At 46.2% G+C, this 15,879-nt stretch overlaps 1 protein-coding gene across 1 annotated transcript in view; it reads right to left on the reverse strand.

The window, feature by feature from the left end:
- Positions 1–368: 368 nt before the first annotated feature.
- Positions 369–15,879, reverse strand: part of cavin2b (caveolae associated protein 2b) — a 22,735-nt gene continuing 7,224 nt past the window's right edge. The window contains exon 2 of the mRNA XM_076303348.1: positions 369–4,009. Within this exon, the coding sequence (XP_076159463.1) occupies positions 3,032–4,009 (978 nt within the window). The 3' untranslated portion in view covers positions 369–3,031. The remainder of the gene's footprint in view (positions 4,010–15,879) is intronic.

The following is a 15,879-nucleotide window of genomic DNA, read 5'->3' on the forward strand; positions in this document are numbered from 1 at the left end:
ACCCAAAAAGCGCCTCTGTGTGGACGGGGCCTTGGCATGCTTGGATGCACCAAGAATGCCACTAGTATGACTTATAGATCTTTTATGCCATAGAAACAGATTTCGTACCCCGTCAAGCCACATGTCAAGAAACGAATACTGGGGGGGCGCTGTGGCACAACAGGCTACAGCGCTCATACCATATACGGGTCCAAGTGCCCACAGGGACCCAGGTTCTAATCCGACCTGCGGTCATATCCCGGTCCCACCCCATCTCTCTCTCCCACTTACCTCCTTTCTCACTCTTTACTGTCCTATACAAATAAAGGCAAAAAGGCGAAAAATATATATAAAAAAGAAACGAATACTGTCATTGTTCCAAGGAGGCAAATTTTGTTAAAAGTATTTATTTTGAAAACTCAGAAGAGGTGTTTTAATAACAATATGGCAAAAGTGAAGACAAAAAGGTCACAGTTTGACATGGTTATTAATGGTTTGCCATTAAAAAAAATCTCTACATGTAGCATCTTTGGCATCACTGATAACTCTTGTTTACGTAAAATAGGTTCAAGACAACATATACTTATATATATTATTTAAGTCATTAGCGTAGTTAACGTTTTATAGGATATGCAAATAGAAGGCAAAATGGACTTAGCAGTAACATAAAATCACTACAAAGTGTTTTGTAAAGACTCAAGGAATGAATCTTCATCCTTTTTCACATAGGCCCAAAGCACACAACACAAGTTCAGTTTCCAATTGCTGGGCTTACTGGAAGGCAGTTTGTGATTTCCCATTCATAGGTATGAATGATGTGTAAAGTCCAGAAGAGAAGGGGGGTTTGGATTAATTGAATCAGTTGCATGAAAATGCATTTAATCAGTTATTTGGAAGATCAATTGTATGTCTTTTCTATATCTTGGTGGAAAACAGTGCTATACTAAGTCATAGAGGTACACTGATCTCTACTTGACCTATTGAATGCTTGCACAGACACATTAAGCTTTTTTTGTGAACCATAAGGACAGAGCTTGTCATTCTTTTTTTTTAACGTGTCAGTAAATGATCTCCAAATGATCTCTCGCTGACTGTGCCACGTTTTGTAACACGCTTAGCACCAAATAACTTTAGCTCATATCTCTTTATGACGTGTATAATTTATCAGTTTACTTAAACAAAACCAGTCCAGAGAAGCATAATGTGGAAATCAAGATGATTGACGTTCAGCACCAGCACCATCCCCCACCCCCACCCCCCAATCATTTCCATCCCTCTCATCTCCCTCTCTTTCTCCTCCATCTGTCTGGTGTTTACCATACGCAGCTCTTTTGGTGTTCTATGCAACATCCAAAGAAATCCTCCATCACTGTGAAGTATGCAAACCATCTCCCTCTCTCTCTTTTACTCTCTCCCATTCTCTCTCTCTCTCTCTCTGTATCTCACTCTCTCTCTCTCTTTCACACAGACACACTAACTTCATGCCAGGCCCCTGTCACCTCTGAGTTGAGAAATAGGGCCTCTTGGGGCCATCTTTCAAAAGCAGGAATCCTCGCCATGCCAGACACAGACAGTGTGGAGGCTGAGGAGATACCAGACCGCGCCCATCCCCTCAAAACATGTCGTCAACATACAATACCGGCTGTGGTATATGCAACATTCACATTCAACATACATTAACATTTGAGCAACCAATGCATTTTCAATACTGGAGTTTTTGCATATTGCATACTATGACTACTATGATGAAGTCAATAACAAAGTCATATAGGTTGGACATAGTTAATGGTGAAAACTGAAATTTTGTCCTTTTTAATAGATTCAAACTGCATTCACTCTAGTTTTGTTCGCATATCCATTCCTCTAGCATGTATTAATTATATCTTAGCATTATATTATAACCTACACATAGAGAACTCATGGAAACTCTTTCAGTGCAAACTCATACACTCATCTGTAAATATGGTAAGAGTGTGTCTGTTTGGTGTTACAAAACACACAGGGAGTATGACTGGCAGTTGTTCAGTGAAGATACTGAAGTCGGATTCCTGAAAACTTCTGATAGCTTCTGAATGGATCCAAATGGTCTGATCCAAAAGATTGTAGCCAGATCTGGGCCAGGTGCGTTCTAGGCATCTCCTCTACATTTGGACGAGGCACACCTCTGCCAGGCCCTCCTCGCACAGTCTGTTCTCAGAGAGATGGATTGTGGGCCATAGAACTCCACGCCAATGACTGAAATGTGCTGACAGGCTGGGTGATACTGGCACTCCTTTTGTTTTCTTGCCTAAGGCTTTTGATGTCCTTAAATCATGGAGCTCAAAGCAGACAGACAGACAGACAGACAGACAGGTAGTCAGACAGACAGGCAGAGAGACAGGTAGTCAGACAGACAGGTAGAGAGACATGGAGATGGATAGTTGACTTGGTTGGTCAGGAAAGGCAAACAAATGGCGATGCGTGTGGTCACTTTCACTGGTTAGTAAATAAAACCTCTCCTATACCAGTGGACTGTTTTATGGTTTGATACGAGACAGGAAAACTACTGGACGATAAAGGCACAATGGTCTATCTAGAGCTGACAGCGTAAGAGGTTTCTCGTCATCACTAACAAGAGGGATCATGGGATATTTGAAGGGTTGTAGTTGATCACAGTCATTTATAATGTTATAAGAAAGCATCAGAACAGGAAGGAGTAAGAAATATAAATGTGGGCTTTGTTGAGAAAGGGTCATCATGTTATGTTGCACTGCAATGTAAGTCACTGTTTATTTGTATAAGAGCAGGTTTAATAGGTGGTGCTTAATGTCCAGGTATGGTGCATACGTCAATGAGGATTAATGTTCAGGGATGATGCACGTTTCTTTTGGGTGTTGAGAACGGAATGGGGGACTGGTCAGGGGAGTGTGTATGTTTGAAAGTGTTAGGGAGAAAGGAGTGTGTGTGTGTGTGTGTGTGTGTGTGTGTGAATGTTGGATCAGGGCTGGTTTGTGTGTGTGTGTGTGTGTGTGGTGTGTGTGTGTGTTGGGCTCAGGCATGGTTGGGGGGGTTATTAGGACGCCTGCTGCACGGCCACAGCCTCAGGAACGGCCGCCGCTGCTGCTGCTTCAGCCCCTGCACCCTCAGCTGGACTCTCGTTCGCCACGGCGTTCTTCACCTCCCGGTCCACCTCTGGCTCCTCCTGCTCGGCTGCTGCTGCCGCCGCTGCCGCCGCTGCCACCTCCTTCTCCCCCACATCTGCCTCCACCGCCTCCTTCTCCTCTTCCTCCTCCTCCGCCTCCTCCTTCCCCTCTCCTTCAGTGCCGTTGCACACAGAGGCGTCCTGAGGCAGGGTCGCGGAAAGCGCATACTCCGCGCTGACCTCCTCCCCAGAGGCTGTGAGGTCGAGCGCCTCCTTCTCCATGGACTCCACGGCGGCCTTGACCTCCTCGGTGTCAGGCGCCAGCTGAGGGTGTAGCTCGGTGAAGGGCAGGTCCTCTCCTGGACTGATGGGCGCCAGCTCGATGGAGGCCACCGCAGTGGGCGAGTCCTCTCCCTGGTCGCCATCCGTGGCCTTGGGGTCAGCCTCCGCATCTCCCCCGCCTCCGCTTCCGCTGCCGCCGCGGTGCTTCCTGAGGCTGAACGTTAGCGGGGAGACCTTGAAGGGCGAGCCCTTGGGGTGCGTGGGCGTGAGGCTCTTCTTGATCTTCTCGCGCTGCTCCGCCGAGACTATTTTGGTGCCGATCTTGTTCATCTTCTTCTCGATGTTGTGGCGCGAGAAGGCCTTCTTCAGGCTGTCCACCTTCTTCAGGCTGGAGCGCTTGATCTTCTCGGCGCGCGACTTCTCCAGGTGCTCCCCCTGGAGCTCCAGCACGCCCACACTCTCGTCCTCCTCCTCGTCCAGGCCCAGCTCCTCGTCCGAGGACAGGTTGATGGTCTGCAGGCCCTCCTCCTGTGAGCGATTGGCGTCCACCGATGGGTTGTCCTCGGCATCGCGGGGGAACGGAGGAGGCTCCTTCACAAACACACTGGAGGGGATCTCATTCTCCTCCTGAAGAGAAAACAAAATACACACACACAGATCTAGTCAGTTTGGGTTGTCAGTTAAGCTCTTAGAGGTGTGAAAACCTGGCCATTTGAAGTATATTCATCTTTATTTTTTAAAAATAATGTTATGTGTAACATAGAGAATGTACTGTAAGTACCGAGTATAGAGCACAACACTTGGTCACTTAAGGTTGTAAGCTGAGGTAGGAAACCTCTCCTTAGGTTGTAAGTAGTGGTGAGAAACCTGTCTATGGAGAGTATAGGAATCTTCACCTCATAATGTAATAGCTTATACAGAACATATAAGGCCATAGGCACTCAAATACCCTTTATGCAGATGTAGAGATCCCTAACAGTCTGTTTTGCTGCTTTGTTATGGTGGAAAATTCTCCTTCAAAACCTTGCTAAAACATTGCTATTTTACACTGGGTTTTTGTGATGGATTACTGATATGGGCTTGTCACCACTAATAATGTAGCCTTACTTGACATTAGTTGATATGAACAGAATTGCTCTGTGACCTAAATTGTTCCAGGGGTTGCCAGGGCAACACCGATGTTTGTCTAGAGCTTGTGCATGATACATCAGTGAATCTTGTGATTGCAAAATTCTGTCATAGTTTCCATAGTTCCCACACTGTGCCAAACAAACCCATTTTTTTATAGACCAGCTTATTCATTCAATCGTTATGCAGTGCGTTCTGTACTACCACATGCCCTGCAAGAGCTCTGAGAGGTGATTCATCCGTGCAAAGGATGTTTCCATTAGAGCCTGGCTTTGAAGCGTGCCACAGAACTTGGAATTCCTTCTGAAATAGCTCTGAAGTACATTGTCCATTAAAACCTCTTGAGAGAGTTCTCTCTTCTCTCTTGCCTTGTAAAAGCTTTTGTGTTTCTTCTGAAAATGCAGCGTCTCAGTGCATGCTGTGTCTATACAAATTCTCTCTCCATCTCACTCTCTCTCACTCTATCTGTCTGTCTCTGTCATTCTCTTCAAGCAAATCCCGAACTAAATCCCTTCTTAAGTGAGCTCCATGCTCCAGCAGACTACACGAGCCAACCAAAGAAATGCTATAAAAGCTGTTTGCGTCAGTAAGACTGTGGACAGTGGGAGACCTGTAACTCTGTTTCTGCTTGGATGACTCTTGGGTGAGATACCATTTTGAAGAGGATTAGACACATAGCTGGAAAATGGCTGCCTGAATGACCAGGTCACCACACGGATACACACACACACACACACACACACACACACACACACACACACACACACACAGATGAAGCCCTGACATTGTTCACACTTAGACAGAGTGTGTGGTGTGACAGAATGTGACCTGAAGTATTAATGTGATTCCCTCAGCTGGCTAAGTCAAATAGAAGGCTTTGTGTCAGGGTTATTACTTGGAAATAGGCAATTTTGGGGCGAGTTTTAACATGCAGCCGCAGGTAATCTTAGACACAATATACTCTTACATCCATACACAGTATCTTTCCCTCTCTTTCCCACACACACTTGCATACATACATACACACACACACACACACAAACACACACACACACACACCACAATCTTTTTCACATACCAACACACAATCTCTCTCTCTCCTTCTGGCCTTGGAAACGATCACAAAAGCTAAAGAATAGGGAGCGGGAGGAGGGAAGGAAGCCAGCCTGTGGCCTAGCCCCGGAGAGCAGAGCAGAGCAGAGCAGAGGAGAGGAGAGCAGAGGTGGGATCAGCTCAGAGTTTCCACAGGGTGCTGGAGCCCAGCCAACTCTACTGCAGAGCAGAGAGAGGAGAGAGGGGCAGCTGGAGAGGAGACAGGGAGGGAGGGAGGGAGGGAGGGAGAGTTTGAGGAAAGAAGGGATAGAGAGAGAGCGGAAAAGAGAGTGAGACAAGAAAGGAGATATAGAAGGAGAGAGAAAAAGTAGAGGAGGTGCAAGTGTTTTCTGCTTGAGAGAGGAGGGGAGGTGAGGAAAGACAAGGAGGAGAAGAGGGGAGAGGAGGGGAGGAGAGGGTCACAAGCCCTTAGGGGCAGGATCCAGGGGTTCAGAGTTAAAGACAAATTGAGGGGATGATGGATGTAGATCTGGAAAGAGTGATGGAGGAAGGAAAGGAAATAGTGAGAGAGAGGCGTGATATGCCACCCCCCCCCCCCTCCTCTGGGCCCTTATCAGGGCACTCAGGCTGCAGCTATGCCAGAAATGTGCAGGAGTCTAAGGGCTCGCTGAGAGGGGTGCAGGCAGGCACTCCCATATGCACAAGGTCAACAGTGAGAACACCACGCTCTGAGCGAGTGGGAACATATAGACACAGAAACAGATGTACACACTCAACACATCCACACACACACACACGAACACACACACACACACACACACACACACACACACACACACACACACACAAACACACACACACACACACACACACACACACACACACTAGAAAGTGTAGCATGGCACATCTGGAGAAAAGAGATGATGAAGTGAGCTCTCCAAGCTTTCATTTTTGAACGCGCACACACACATACACAGACACACACACAGACACACACACACACAGAAGTCTCTAATTCTGTCCACTCTGTCCACCTCATTCCGTGTTCTCCTCCCTCTTGGACCAAGCCACCATGTCTCTGTTTCAGGAAAGACAGTCTTTTCCTTCAGGAAAGACAGTCTGAAAATAAAGTACTAGATTCAGGCCTCAGATGCCACAATAAGTAAACAATACTCAATACTATTAATTACCGGTATATTCACACTGATGTGGTTGGTATACACTCTCTGGGGAAGACTTGGGTGGTGTTTTGGGTACTTATGGTTTTCGATTTAAAAAAAATAAATAAATAAACAACAAAGTGTCTTTGAACACATCCCTTGATCACCATGTATAGGAATACTCCATGAGTACATTCTAACTCTAGACATCTAACTCTTTACTAATCCCCTGCCATTTCACATGAAGAAGCCTTCGGTCTGTTTAATCCAATGCAATCCTCTGCTCTCTAGGCTGCGATAATTTAGTGCCTTATTTGTTCTTGCTGTCAGCTTTTAATTAATCACTGGACAGCTAAGAACTCAAGAGCTCCAGGAATGTCAAAGTTTGGCCGGTCACCTTTATTTGCTATACCATCTTATGCCTGTAGATGGCAGTGTGGAACACTGAGTAGATGGCAGTGTGGAGCACTGAGAAGTTGTCCCTCCCTCCCTGTCTGCAGACAGTGGACACTCTTACTATCTCTCTCTCTCTCTCTCTCTCTCTCTCTCTCTCTCTCTCTCTCTCTCTCTCACACACACACACACATAGTATCATGCTTTGATGGCCCTGACTCTCCGAGTCAGCAGTGTCACCTCTACTGTGGGTACAAGGGGCCCTGACTATCAGCATGGCGCTAATTGGGCAGGCAGGGGGTAATGTCTTATTATCTCTGTGTTAAGGGCTGGTAAGTATGCTCAGGACTCGTAAGAGGGGATGTCACGTACACACACACACACACACACACACACACACACACACACACACACACACACACACACACACACACACACACACACACAAACACACACACACACACATGTAGAATATAATGAATATCACATTCATTGTAATCCACTGACATACTGAGAACAACAATCATAAGACAGCAAGTTGGTTGTGGATGCTGTAAACACAGGGGAGCAGAAAGAGAGAAAAAGAAGGAAAGAGAGGAAAGACAGAATGATGGTACACTGGGATAGATAGATAGAGAGAGAGAGGGAAAGAATGAGTGAAAAGAATGTTGACCCTAGTTGCAGGTTTATGAGCATACCAGAGGGTGGCCATAAATGAAACAGAGGAAATGCAAAGTGTCACAACTCTGGCATGACAGAAATGTCTCAGCTCCTTACCAGTGGAGCTCTTCAGGTGATACATACATGCGGGTTTGAGAAGAGTCTGTTTCAGATCTCTCTCTCTCTTTCTCTCTCTCTTTCTCTCTCTCTCATTGTGTGTGTGCGTGCGTGTATGTGTGTGCGTGTGTGTGCGTGCATGCGTGTGTGGGTGTGTGTATGCATGTGTTTTCTCTGTGTGTGTGTGTGTGTTTATGTAAACTGATTCTATATAACTCAAACTGAGGAATGGCAGTAATGATCATGTTGCTGAAGCATGACTCACTACTCAGGCATCAGATGGGCTTGCATAGCTGGAAGAACCTCTGCGTCTATCAGTTAATCACTCCACACAGACGCAAGCACACATGCATGTGCACACACACCCATCTAAATAGACAGAACACACATGGACATACCTGGCCACACACACACACACACACACACACAGGGAAAAAAAACAATGCAGGGCTCGAAGCCAAGTGTTGAGTAAGATTTAAAAGCAGTCCGCACCTGCATGGCAGAGGATATCACTACAGAATCTCACAACACACAAATACTCCACTCTCTGTGGTTTACCTACCCCAATACACATCAGCTCTCCCCTCCTCCTCTCTCATAGACATTCCTGACCGTCTAAATACCCCTAGCAGGTGGGTTATTCCCCCCTGAAGCTGTGCAGTCCTATGTGAAGGCCCTTATCTGGCCACAACTGGCCCTCAGGGCTGCTCTTTCACTTTCGGAGGGAGCCCCAGTACTGCTAGCAACAGCTGGTGTGTGGATGGAAGATGAACATTTAGGGTGAAAGTGTTTTACGGGTGCCACTGAACTACAACAGCTGTGTGTGTGTGTGTATGTGTGTGTGTGTGTGTGTGTGTGTGTGTGTGTGTGTGTGTGTGTGTGTGTGTGTCCGTCTGTCCTTCGGTCTTGCCATTCCAGTTTTTCTGGCCATCAGGCCTTAGACGTTTGCACAGTGTTTTACTTTTAAAACTGCCCTCTGTTGTGGTCTCAGTATTTGTGTGTGTGTGTGTGTGTGTGTTTCATAGGACTTAGATAGTATCGGTTAAAAGGAAGCATTGTTGTTGTCACTGTGTTCAGACAGATTTGTTTAGAGGCACTGTGTGTGTGTGTGTGTGTGTGTGTAAAACTGGTTGCTCTTGCTGTTTACCCAGAGGCAGTTTCTCTTGTGTAATGGAGGAGAGACATGCAGAGGTGTTACACTTCACAGGGAGTAGATAAGCCAGGCTGTGACTATAGTATAGTGGCATAAGGGCAATCTAGAAATATATATTTTTAAATGCGTGGTGGATTTTGAAAGCATTTAGACCCATGCTCTTGTGAAACTTGACATATTGTTATACTGGATTTCTTTCATTTCAATTGCCAAAAAAGTCAAAATGTTTGTCGTTATGGAGTATTGAGTGGTTAAGGTAAAAACATTCTGAATAGTTCACACATGTGCTTTACCCATGATGCACTGCCCAAGGCAGATGTGAATCATCACACACTGACGCCTTGTGATTTAATTGAGTCACATTTAAGTTGCACTGTGAATAATCACGACAGGTGTCTTATCCGATTTGACCCATTGATTTAAACAAGGCTATATGACCTCCATATATCTGAGGTATGCTTCACACAAATATTTCCATTAAGTGTAATCTTAAGGGCTGGTGGTACTTGGGGAGTGTTTACATAATGGCAGGCGTCTCTGTTCTGACTGCGCTGTTGAGTGCCGAGCAGACAGCCATGTGTTGGACCTGCTGTTTATGGGGTGTGTGTGGCGTGTGCGTGCTTGGCTGGAGGTAAGCCTGTGAGCTTTGGCAGATGACTGTAAGTGTGTGTGTGTGTGTGTGTGTGTGTGTGTGTGTGTGTGTGTACTGTATATACTCTATCCATTAAGAGGAACCATGTACCACTCTCTCAGCAGGCCTTTGTCTGTCACTGATGATAATTAGACATGTGTTTGTGTGTGTGTGTGTGTGTGTGTGTGTGCATTTATGTGCCTGAGGAACACAAAGTAGACACCAAGTCTGGGTATTGCTGTGCAGCGACACATGCATGCACACACACAAACACACAGACACACACACACACACACACACACACACAAACACGGCTGATTTAAGGGATCATTAGTGAAACACACGCTCCCCTCCACCAGATGTGTGTTCTCTCAGCCTGCTGGTGTCTTGAGACGATAAGATCAACTCTCATCACCTGCTTCACACACAGATAAGGGTAACCCCACCATTGTCCTCTACATTATCACCATCGTCTTCACTATCACCACGGACCTGAAGGACCACTTAAGAATGCTCAATGTCCGCTGGTGGTCACTGAAGTCTGAAGCCTGAAGAACGCATGAGATTCCCTGAACACATCGACTCGTATGTTTCTCTCAACATCCATAATTGAGACAGATCTCTTGGGAGAGGACCAGGCATTAAGGAATGAAAACTACCACCCCCAGTTGGTGTTGAAAAGATGACGGAAACTCTGTGTGTGTGGTGTGTTTGTGTGTGTGTGTGTGTGTGTGTGGGGGGTATTTTCTCATGAGAAGGCACTTGGAGTTGTAAACAGATGGTTAAAGCACCTCTAGGGACATGGAGATTTAGAGAGGCAAAGACAGACGGTGTGTGTATGTTTGTGTTTGTTATGTCTGAAGGCACACATGACCGGGTCAGTTACAGCCTTTAGAGCAGGGTCAGTTAGAACCATGGCAGGGGTCAGTTAGAGTATAGTATAGTATAGTATAGTATAGTATAATATAATTACAGTATAGTGTAGTGGAGTAGAATGTAGTGTAGTATAGTGTAGTGTAGTGTGTGTGGTGTATAGTAGTAATGTACAGTATAGTTTTGGTTTTGGTTTTAATTTTCTGTTTGATGTAGGTGTTAGCCAGTGTTAGCCAATGATTATGCTGAACTGACATGTTTGAAAGGTTATGCATTGTGTTTTTACTGAGATAAAAATGTTCCTTCTGATTTGGGCATGTTCATGAGGTAAAGTGCTATGTATTTTGGGCATGTTTTGAGAGTGTTCTGTGTTTAGCTTGTTCAAGAGATAAAGTAGTCAGTCTGAGCTGGGCATGTTCGAGAGGTTAAGTGTGGTTCAATCTGTGTTTGAAATTATGTGTTCGGTCTGAACTAGGCTTCTGCATTAGACAGACTATTCTGAGTTGGCGTGCGGTAAACAGCTCTGTGTGAATTGGCCATGTTCATGAGGTAAGGTGCTCAGTGTGCTGGCCATGTTCATGAGGTAAGGTCATCGGTCTGAGTTGGACATGTTCAAGAGGTAAGGTCATCGGTCTGAGTTGGACATGTTCAAGAGGTAAGGTGTTCAGTGAGTTGACCATGTTCATGAGGTAAGGTGTTCAGTGTCTTTGACATGTCCATGAAGTAAGGTCATCGGTCTGAGTTGGCCATGTTCATGAGGTAAGGTGTTCAGTGTGTTGGCGATGTTCATGAGGTAAGGTGTTCAGTGTATGGCATAGGGCGTGTTCGCGTGGTTATGTATTTTCCTGTGGGCTTGGCTGCAGTGGTGAGGAATGCCTGCTATGGCCTCCCGCACCGTGTAATCGAGTGTCTCTCTGGGGCCTGCGCACTCGCATTCCTCGCCTGCCCCTCAGTCTGATCAGCCCTGACAGGAAACAGCTGTTTCTCCTTGTGCCCTCTCTCCAGAGAGCTGTGTGTGTGCCCGAGTGTTTGACCATGTCACTGTGTATGCGTGTGTGTGTGTGTGTGTGTGTGTGTGTGTGTGTGTGTGTGTGTGTGTGTGTGTGTGTGTGTGTGTGTGTGTGTGTGTGTGTGTGTGTGTGTGTGTGCGTGCGTGCCTGCGTGCCTGCGTGCCTGCGTGCGTGCGTGCGTGCGTGCGCGTGCGCGAGAGAGAGCTTTTAGGTACATATGTGTGCACATGCAGATGTATGTGTGTACACACTAGAGTGTGTGTTCATGTATGTGCCTGTGTGTGGGTGTGTTCTGCGTGTGCTGCGTTGACCATGTGAGCAGTGCTCTTTGGACATGGTCCTGTCTGTCGGAGAGGAAAGGCCTGGTGGGTTCAGGATGTTCCAAGGATGAGCAGGGGAACCCCCTCCAACACAATGGATGACCCCCCCCCCCCCCCTTTTTCTAATTTTGTCTGTCCTCCCTGTCTTTCCATACCTCCTTTCTTTGATTCTTTAGTTGCTCTCTTCCTCTGTTCCTCAGTTTCTCTGTTCGTTCTGCACCTTCCTCCCCCCCTTCCCTCCACACTCTCCTATCCCTTTCTCACTCTTCTTCTCTAATTTTCTGTCTCTGTCTCTCTTGCATCTCTCCGGTCTACCCTCCTCTTGCTCTCTTGTTCATTCTGTCGCACTCTCTCTCTCTCTCTTTCATAACTCTCTCTCTTCTCTCAATGCTCATCAAAGGCTTCAGTACAATGGTCTCTTCCTCTCTCTCTCTCTCTCTCTCTCTCTCTCATCTCTCATTCATTGATACATCTGTTCTCTGTTTCTTTGTTCTTGTTCCTCTCCTTTCTCCATCCCTCTTGTTTTCTCTATCCTTTCTCCACCCCTCTTTCTAACCCCCCTGTCACACTCTCACTCATCCTCTCTCCCTCTCTCTCTCTCTCTCATAACATTCTCTCTCTCTCTTTCATAACATTCTCTCTCTCTCTTTCATAGCATTCTCACTGCTCCTCAGAGGCACTGAAAATCTCACTTAGGGGTGAGGAGGATACCGCATGGGGGAATGGAAGAACGGACTAGAAGGGTGTGGAAGAGGTTACTTAGAGAGAGAGAGAGAGAGAGAGAGAGAGAGAGAGATGGAAAGAGAGAGATAGGGTAACAGAGAGGAGGAGGATAAGGAGAGTGCATCCTCATGTCTATTCATCATTGTGTATGGAACAGATATTATTTCTCCAATGGAATTTATTTCTCCATCTTTGTTTTGTACTGTATGTCCACACTGAATGTACAACCAGCTGTAAAATTTGAATTTAAAGGGGCAGCAGCAACGTTCATCACACACACATGCACACGCACACACCCACACCCACACACACACCCACACCCACACCCACACCCACACCCACACACACACCCACACCCACACCCACAACTTGACAGGTGAGGATAATGTGTGTTTACATGTGGAATTCTGAAAAGATTAAAGTGGGAAAGAGATTGGTTTAGTGTTTTGGGTGGAGATGAGTAAACAAAACAAAGGATGATTAGTGTTGAAATGGAGGAGTATTTGTCAATGCTGATAGCAGAAGAGGAGTGTATAAAGTTTATAGCAGCAGGGACGAATGGGGGAGGGGGAGAGAGAGAGGGTGCGGTATCTCTTTATACAGAGGGCAGGAATTCCTGAACGATAGAACAGTCACATGTTGCTGCTGTAGGCCTCTCTCACCAAAACACACACCACACACACACACACACACACACACACACACACACACACAAACAAACCACATGAGTGTTCTCTCTCTCTCACACACAGACACACACACACTCGCATGCATCCAAACAGATGACCTTAACTCTCCCTCCCTCTCGCTCGTGTGTGCATATTTAGCCCTACTCTTCCCCCCTCCTCCTCCTCCTCCTCCTCCTCCTCCTCTCCCCTATCACCGCCCCACACTGAGATACCCCTGCTTTATCTGAGTCCCTCTCTTCGCCAGCCTTTTCCTGAGCGCTCCCAGGATACGCCGTCTCTTGGCCAGCCTTTATCGGAGCCTCCAGGACCAGTCTCTCCTTACGGTTCTCATGGCCCGGCTCCACTGGATCCTGTAACTGCCCTTGAAAAGCGGCGGGGGAACCGAATACTGCTGTGAGGGCCGCAAGGGTGGCGGTGCTGGCGGTAGCAGTGCTCTCTCTGGCCAAAGGCCACTGTCACGAGACGCAAACAATGACAGCTTTTGTGCTCCCTTCAGCTTTGTGTGTGAGAGTATGTGGGTGTGTGTTTGTGTTGTGTCTGTGTGTGTGTGTGTGTGTGTGTGTTTGTGTTGTGTGTGTGTGTGTTTTTGTTTGTGTTGTGTGTGTGTGTGTGTGTGTGTGTTTGTGTGTGTGTGTGTGTGAGAGTATGTGTGTGTGTGTTTATGTTTGTGTGTGTGTGTGTGTGTGTGTGTGTGTATGAGTATGTGTGTTTGTGAGATTGGGAGAGAGGCTGTGAGGGTTTGTGTGTGTGTGAGTGAGAGAGCATACTGTGTGTGTGAGTATACTATGTGTGTCTGTTAGTGCACAAGTGTGTGTGTGTCACTCATGCACTCGCTCACTAAAGAGGCAGAAGAGCGCTGTCACAGGCACAATGCAAGGTCTTGTCCGTTTGCTCAGATAATAATAATGGAGTCCTTTTCACTGAATAGAGTGTGTTTGCCAAAACTGACACACAGCAGGAAACTACAACTCCCACAATCCCGATGGCCTTTGAGTGAACTTGGACTGGGCCTGAACTACTGGCATAGCTGACAGCACAGGTTACGCTCGAGCAGAGAGGAGTGGCATTTGGAGTTGTTTGTTTTTTCTATGTGAATCTTGCATCCCACTGTTTTGTGATTTGATTTGTAAATCCTCCTTCTTTGGATGTGTGAAGCTTTGCGTTTAAATATTTTAATTTGCATGTAAATATGATATCTTAGGTTCCACCACAGCAGTGACACACAGCTGTGGGGTCGTTTGAATGGCCGCACATTTCTGCTGCGTTGCCTAGCGACATAAACAAGCCGCTCTGTGGGCTCGCTGCTGATGTCAGCCGCTGTGTGAAGGCAGATGTAAACAGAGGGCACACCACACGTGTTATTACTGGGAAAGTTAGGCACACTGAGCAATATGTGTGTGTGAGCAATATGTGTGTGTGTGTGTGTGTGTGTGTGTGCGTTCAGCCAGCAGTGGAAAATCTGCACATAGCCACAAGAGAGAAGCATGAAACATGTGACCTTTCACCTCTCAGAGAGAAGAAGAGAGAAAGTAGAGAGTGAGTTATAGAAGAAGAGACAGAAAGAGATGGACAAAGAGAGGAAGGGAGAGAGACTGATAGAGATGGGGAGTTATGATGAGGGAGTGAGTGAGACAGAGAGAGAGGAAGAGAACTTTCTGTGAGCACTTTTATATTTGTTACCACTGAAGCAGAACATGTACTGTACAATTCAAAGCCATTTTATTAAGACTCTTCTGCCCTCTGGCTCTGTGAGTGTGTGTAACTCTGAGATTGTGTGTAGCTCTCTCTCTCTGTGTAACTCTGAGATTGTGTGTAGCTCTCTCTCTCTCTCTGTGTAACTCTGAGAGTGTGTATAACTCTGTCAGTGTGTATAGTTCTGAGTGTGTGTAACTATGTGAGCGTGTATAGGTCTGAGTGTGTGTAACTATGTGAGTGTGTATAGCTCTGTGTGTGTGTGTGTAACTCTGTGAGGGTGTGTGTAACTCTGTGTGTGTGTGTGTACATACCTGCAAACTAGTCACCTTTCGGCGAAAATCGCCGTTTTTGAATCAAAATATGTCATTCACATGAATCGTGTAGATCCGAAGAGTTTTTTTTTTTCGTTGGGGGGGTCAGCTTCCCATAGTCTGGAGTGAGACTATCGTCGATTTCATGCGAGATTTATAGACAAGTGATTGGCCTCTCTTTGTGCTATTTTTGAAGACCTACCTATCAGTGGTTTCTGAGGGCGGGCTTTATCTCTCACTTTCTGTTACGCATAGCCTGCTATGGCCTGCAGCAGCGACCAAGGAAAAAATAAAATGTTAGCTAACAAGCACGGGCCACATGCTTCACTCTCTCTGACTATAAACTCAAGGTAAAACATCATATTGTTAGGCTACTTTTCTCTTGCCCTCGGGGGATTAAATGAAAGACTTGCTGAGGTGAGGTTAACAACTCACAAATTCACGTTCCCGCAGCTGGCCGTTTTGAATTGCTTTGCGAAACTCGGCTTAATAGTTTAATATTGTCTTGGAAAGTTATTGCTTGTTCACAAGTTATTTCATTTTGCATTATATTTTCCATGTGTCGATGATGGTTAGACGTT

Source organism: Alosa pseudoharengus, unplaced genomic scaffold (assembly GCF_046254945.1).
Source record: "Alosa pseudoharengus isolate Yale_2024_CS ecotype anadromous, Long Island Sound unplaced genomic scaffold, YU_APseudo_1.1 YU_APseudo_1.1_scf_24, whole genome shotgun sequence".
Lineage (NCBI taxonomy): Eukaryota > Metazoa > Chordata > Actinopteri > Clupeiformes > Clupeidae > Alosa > Alosa pseudoharengus.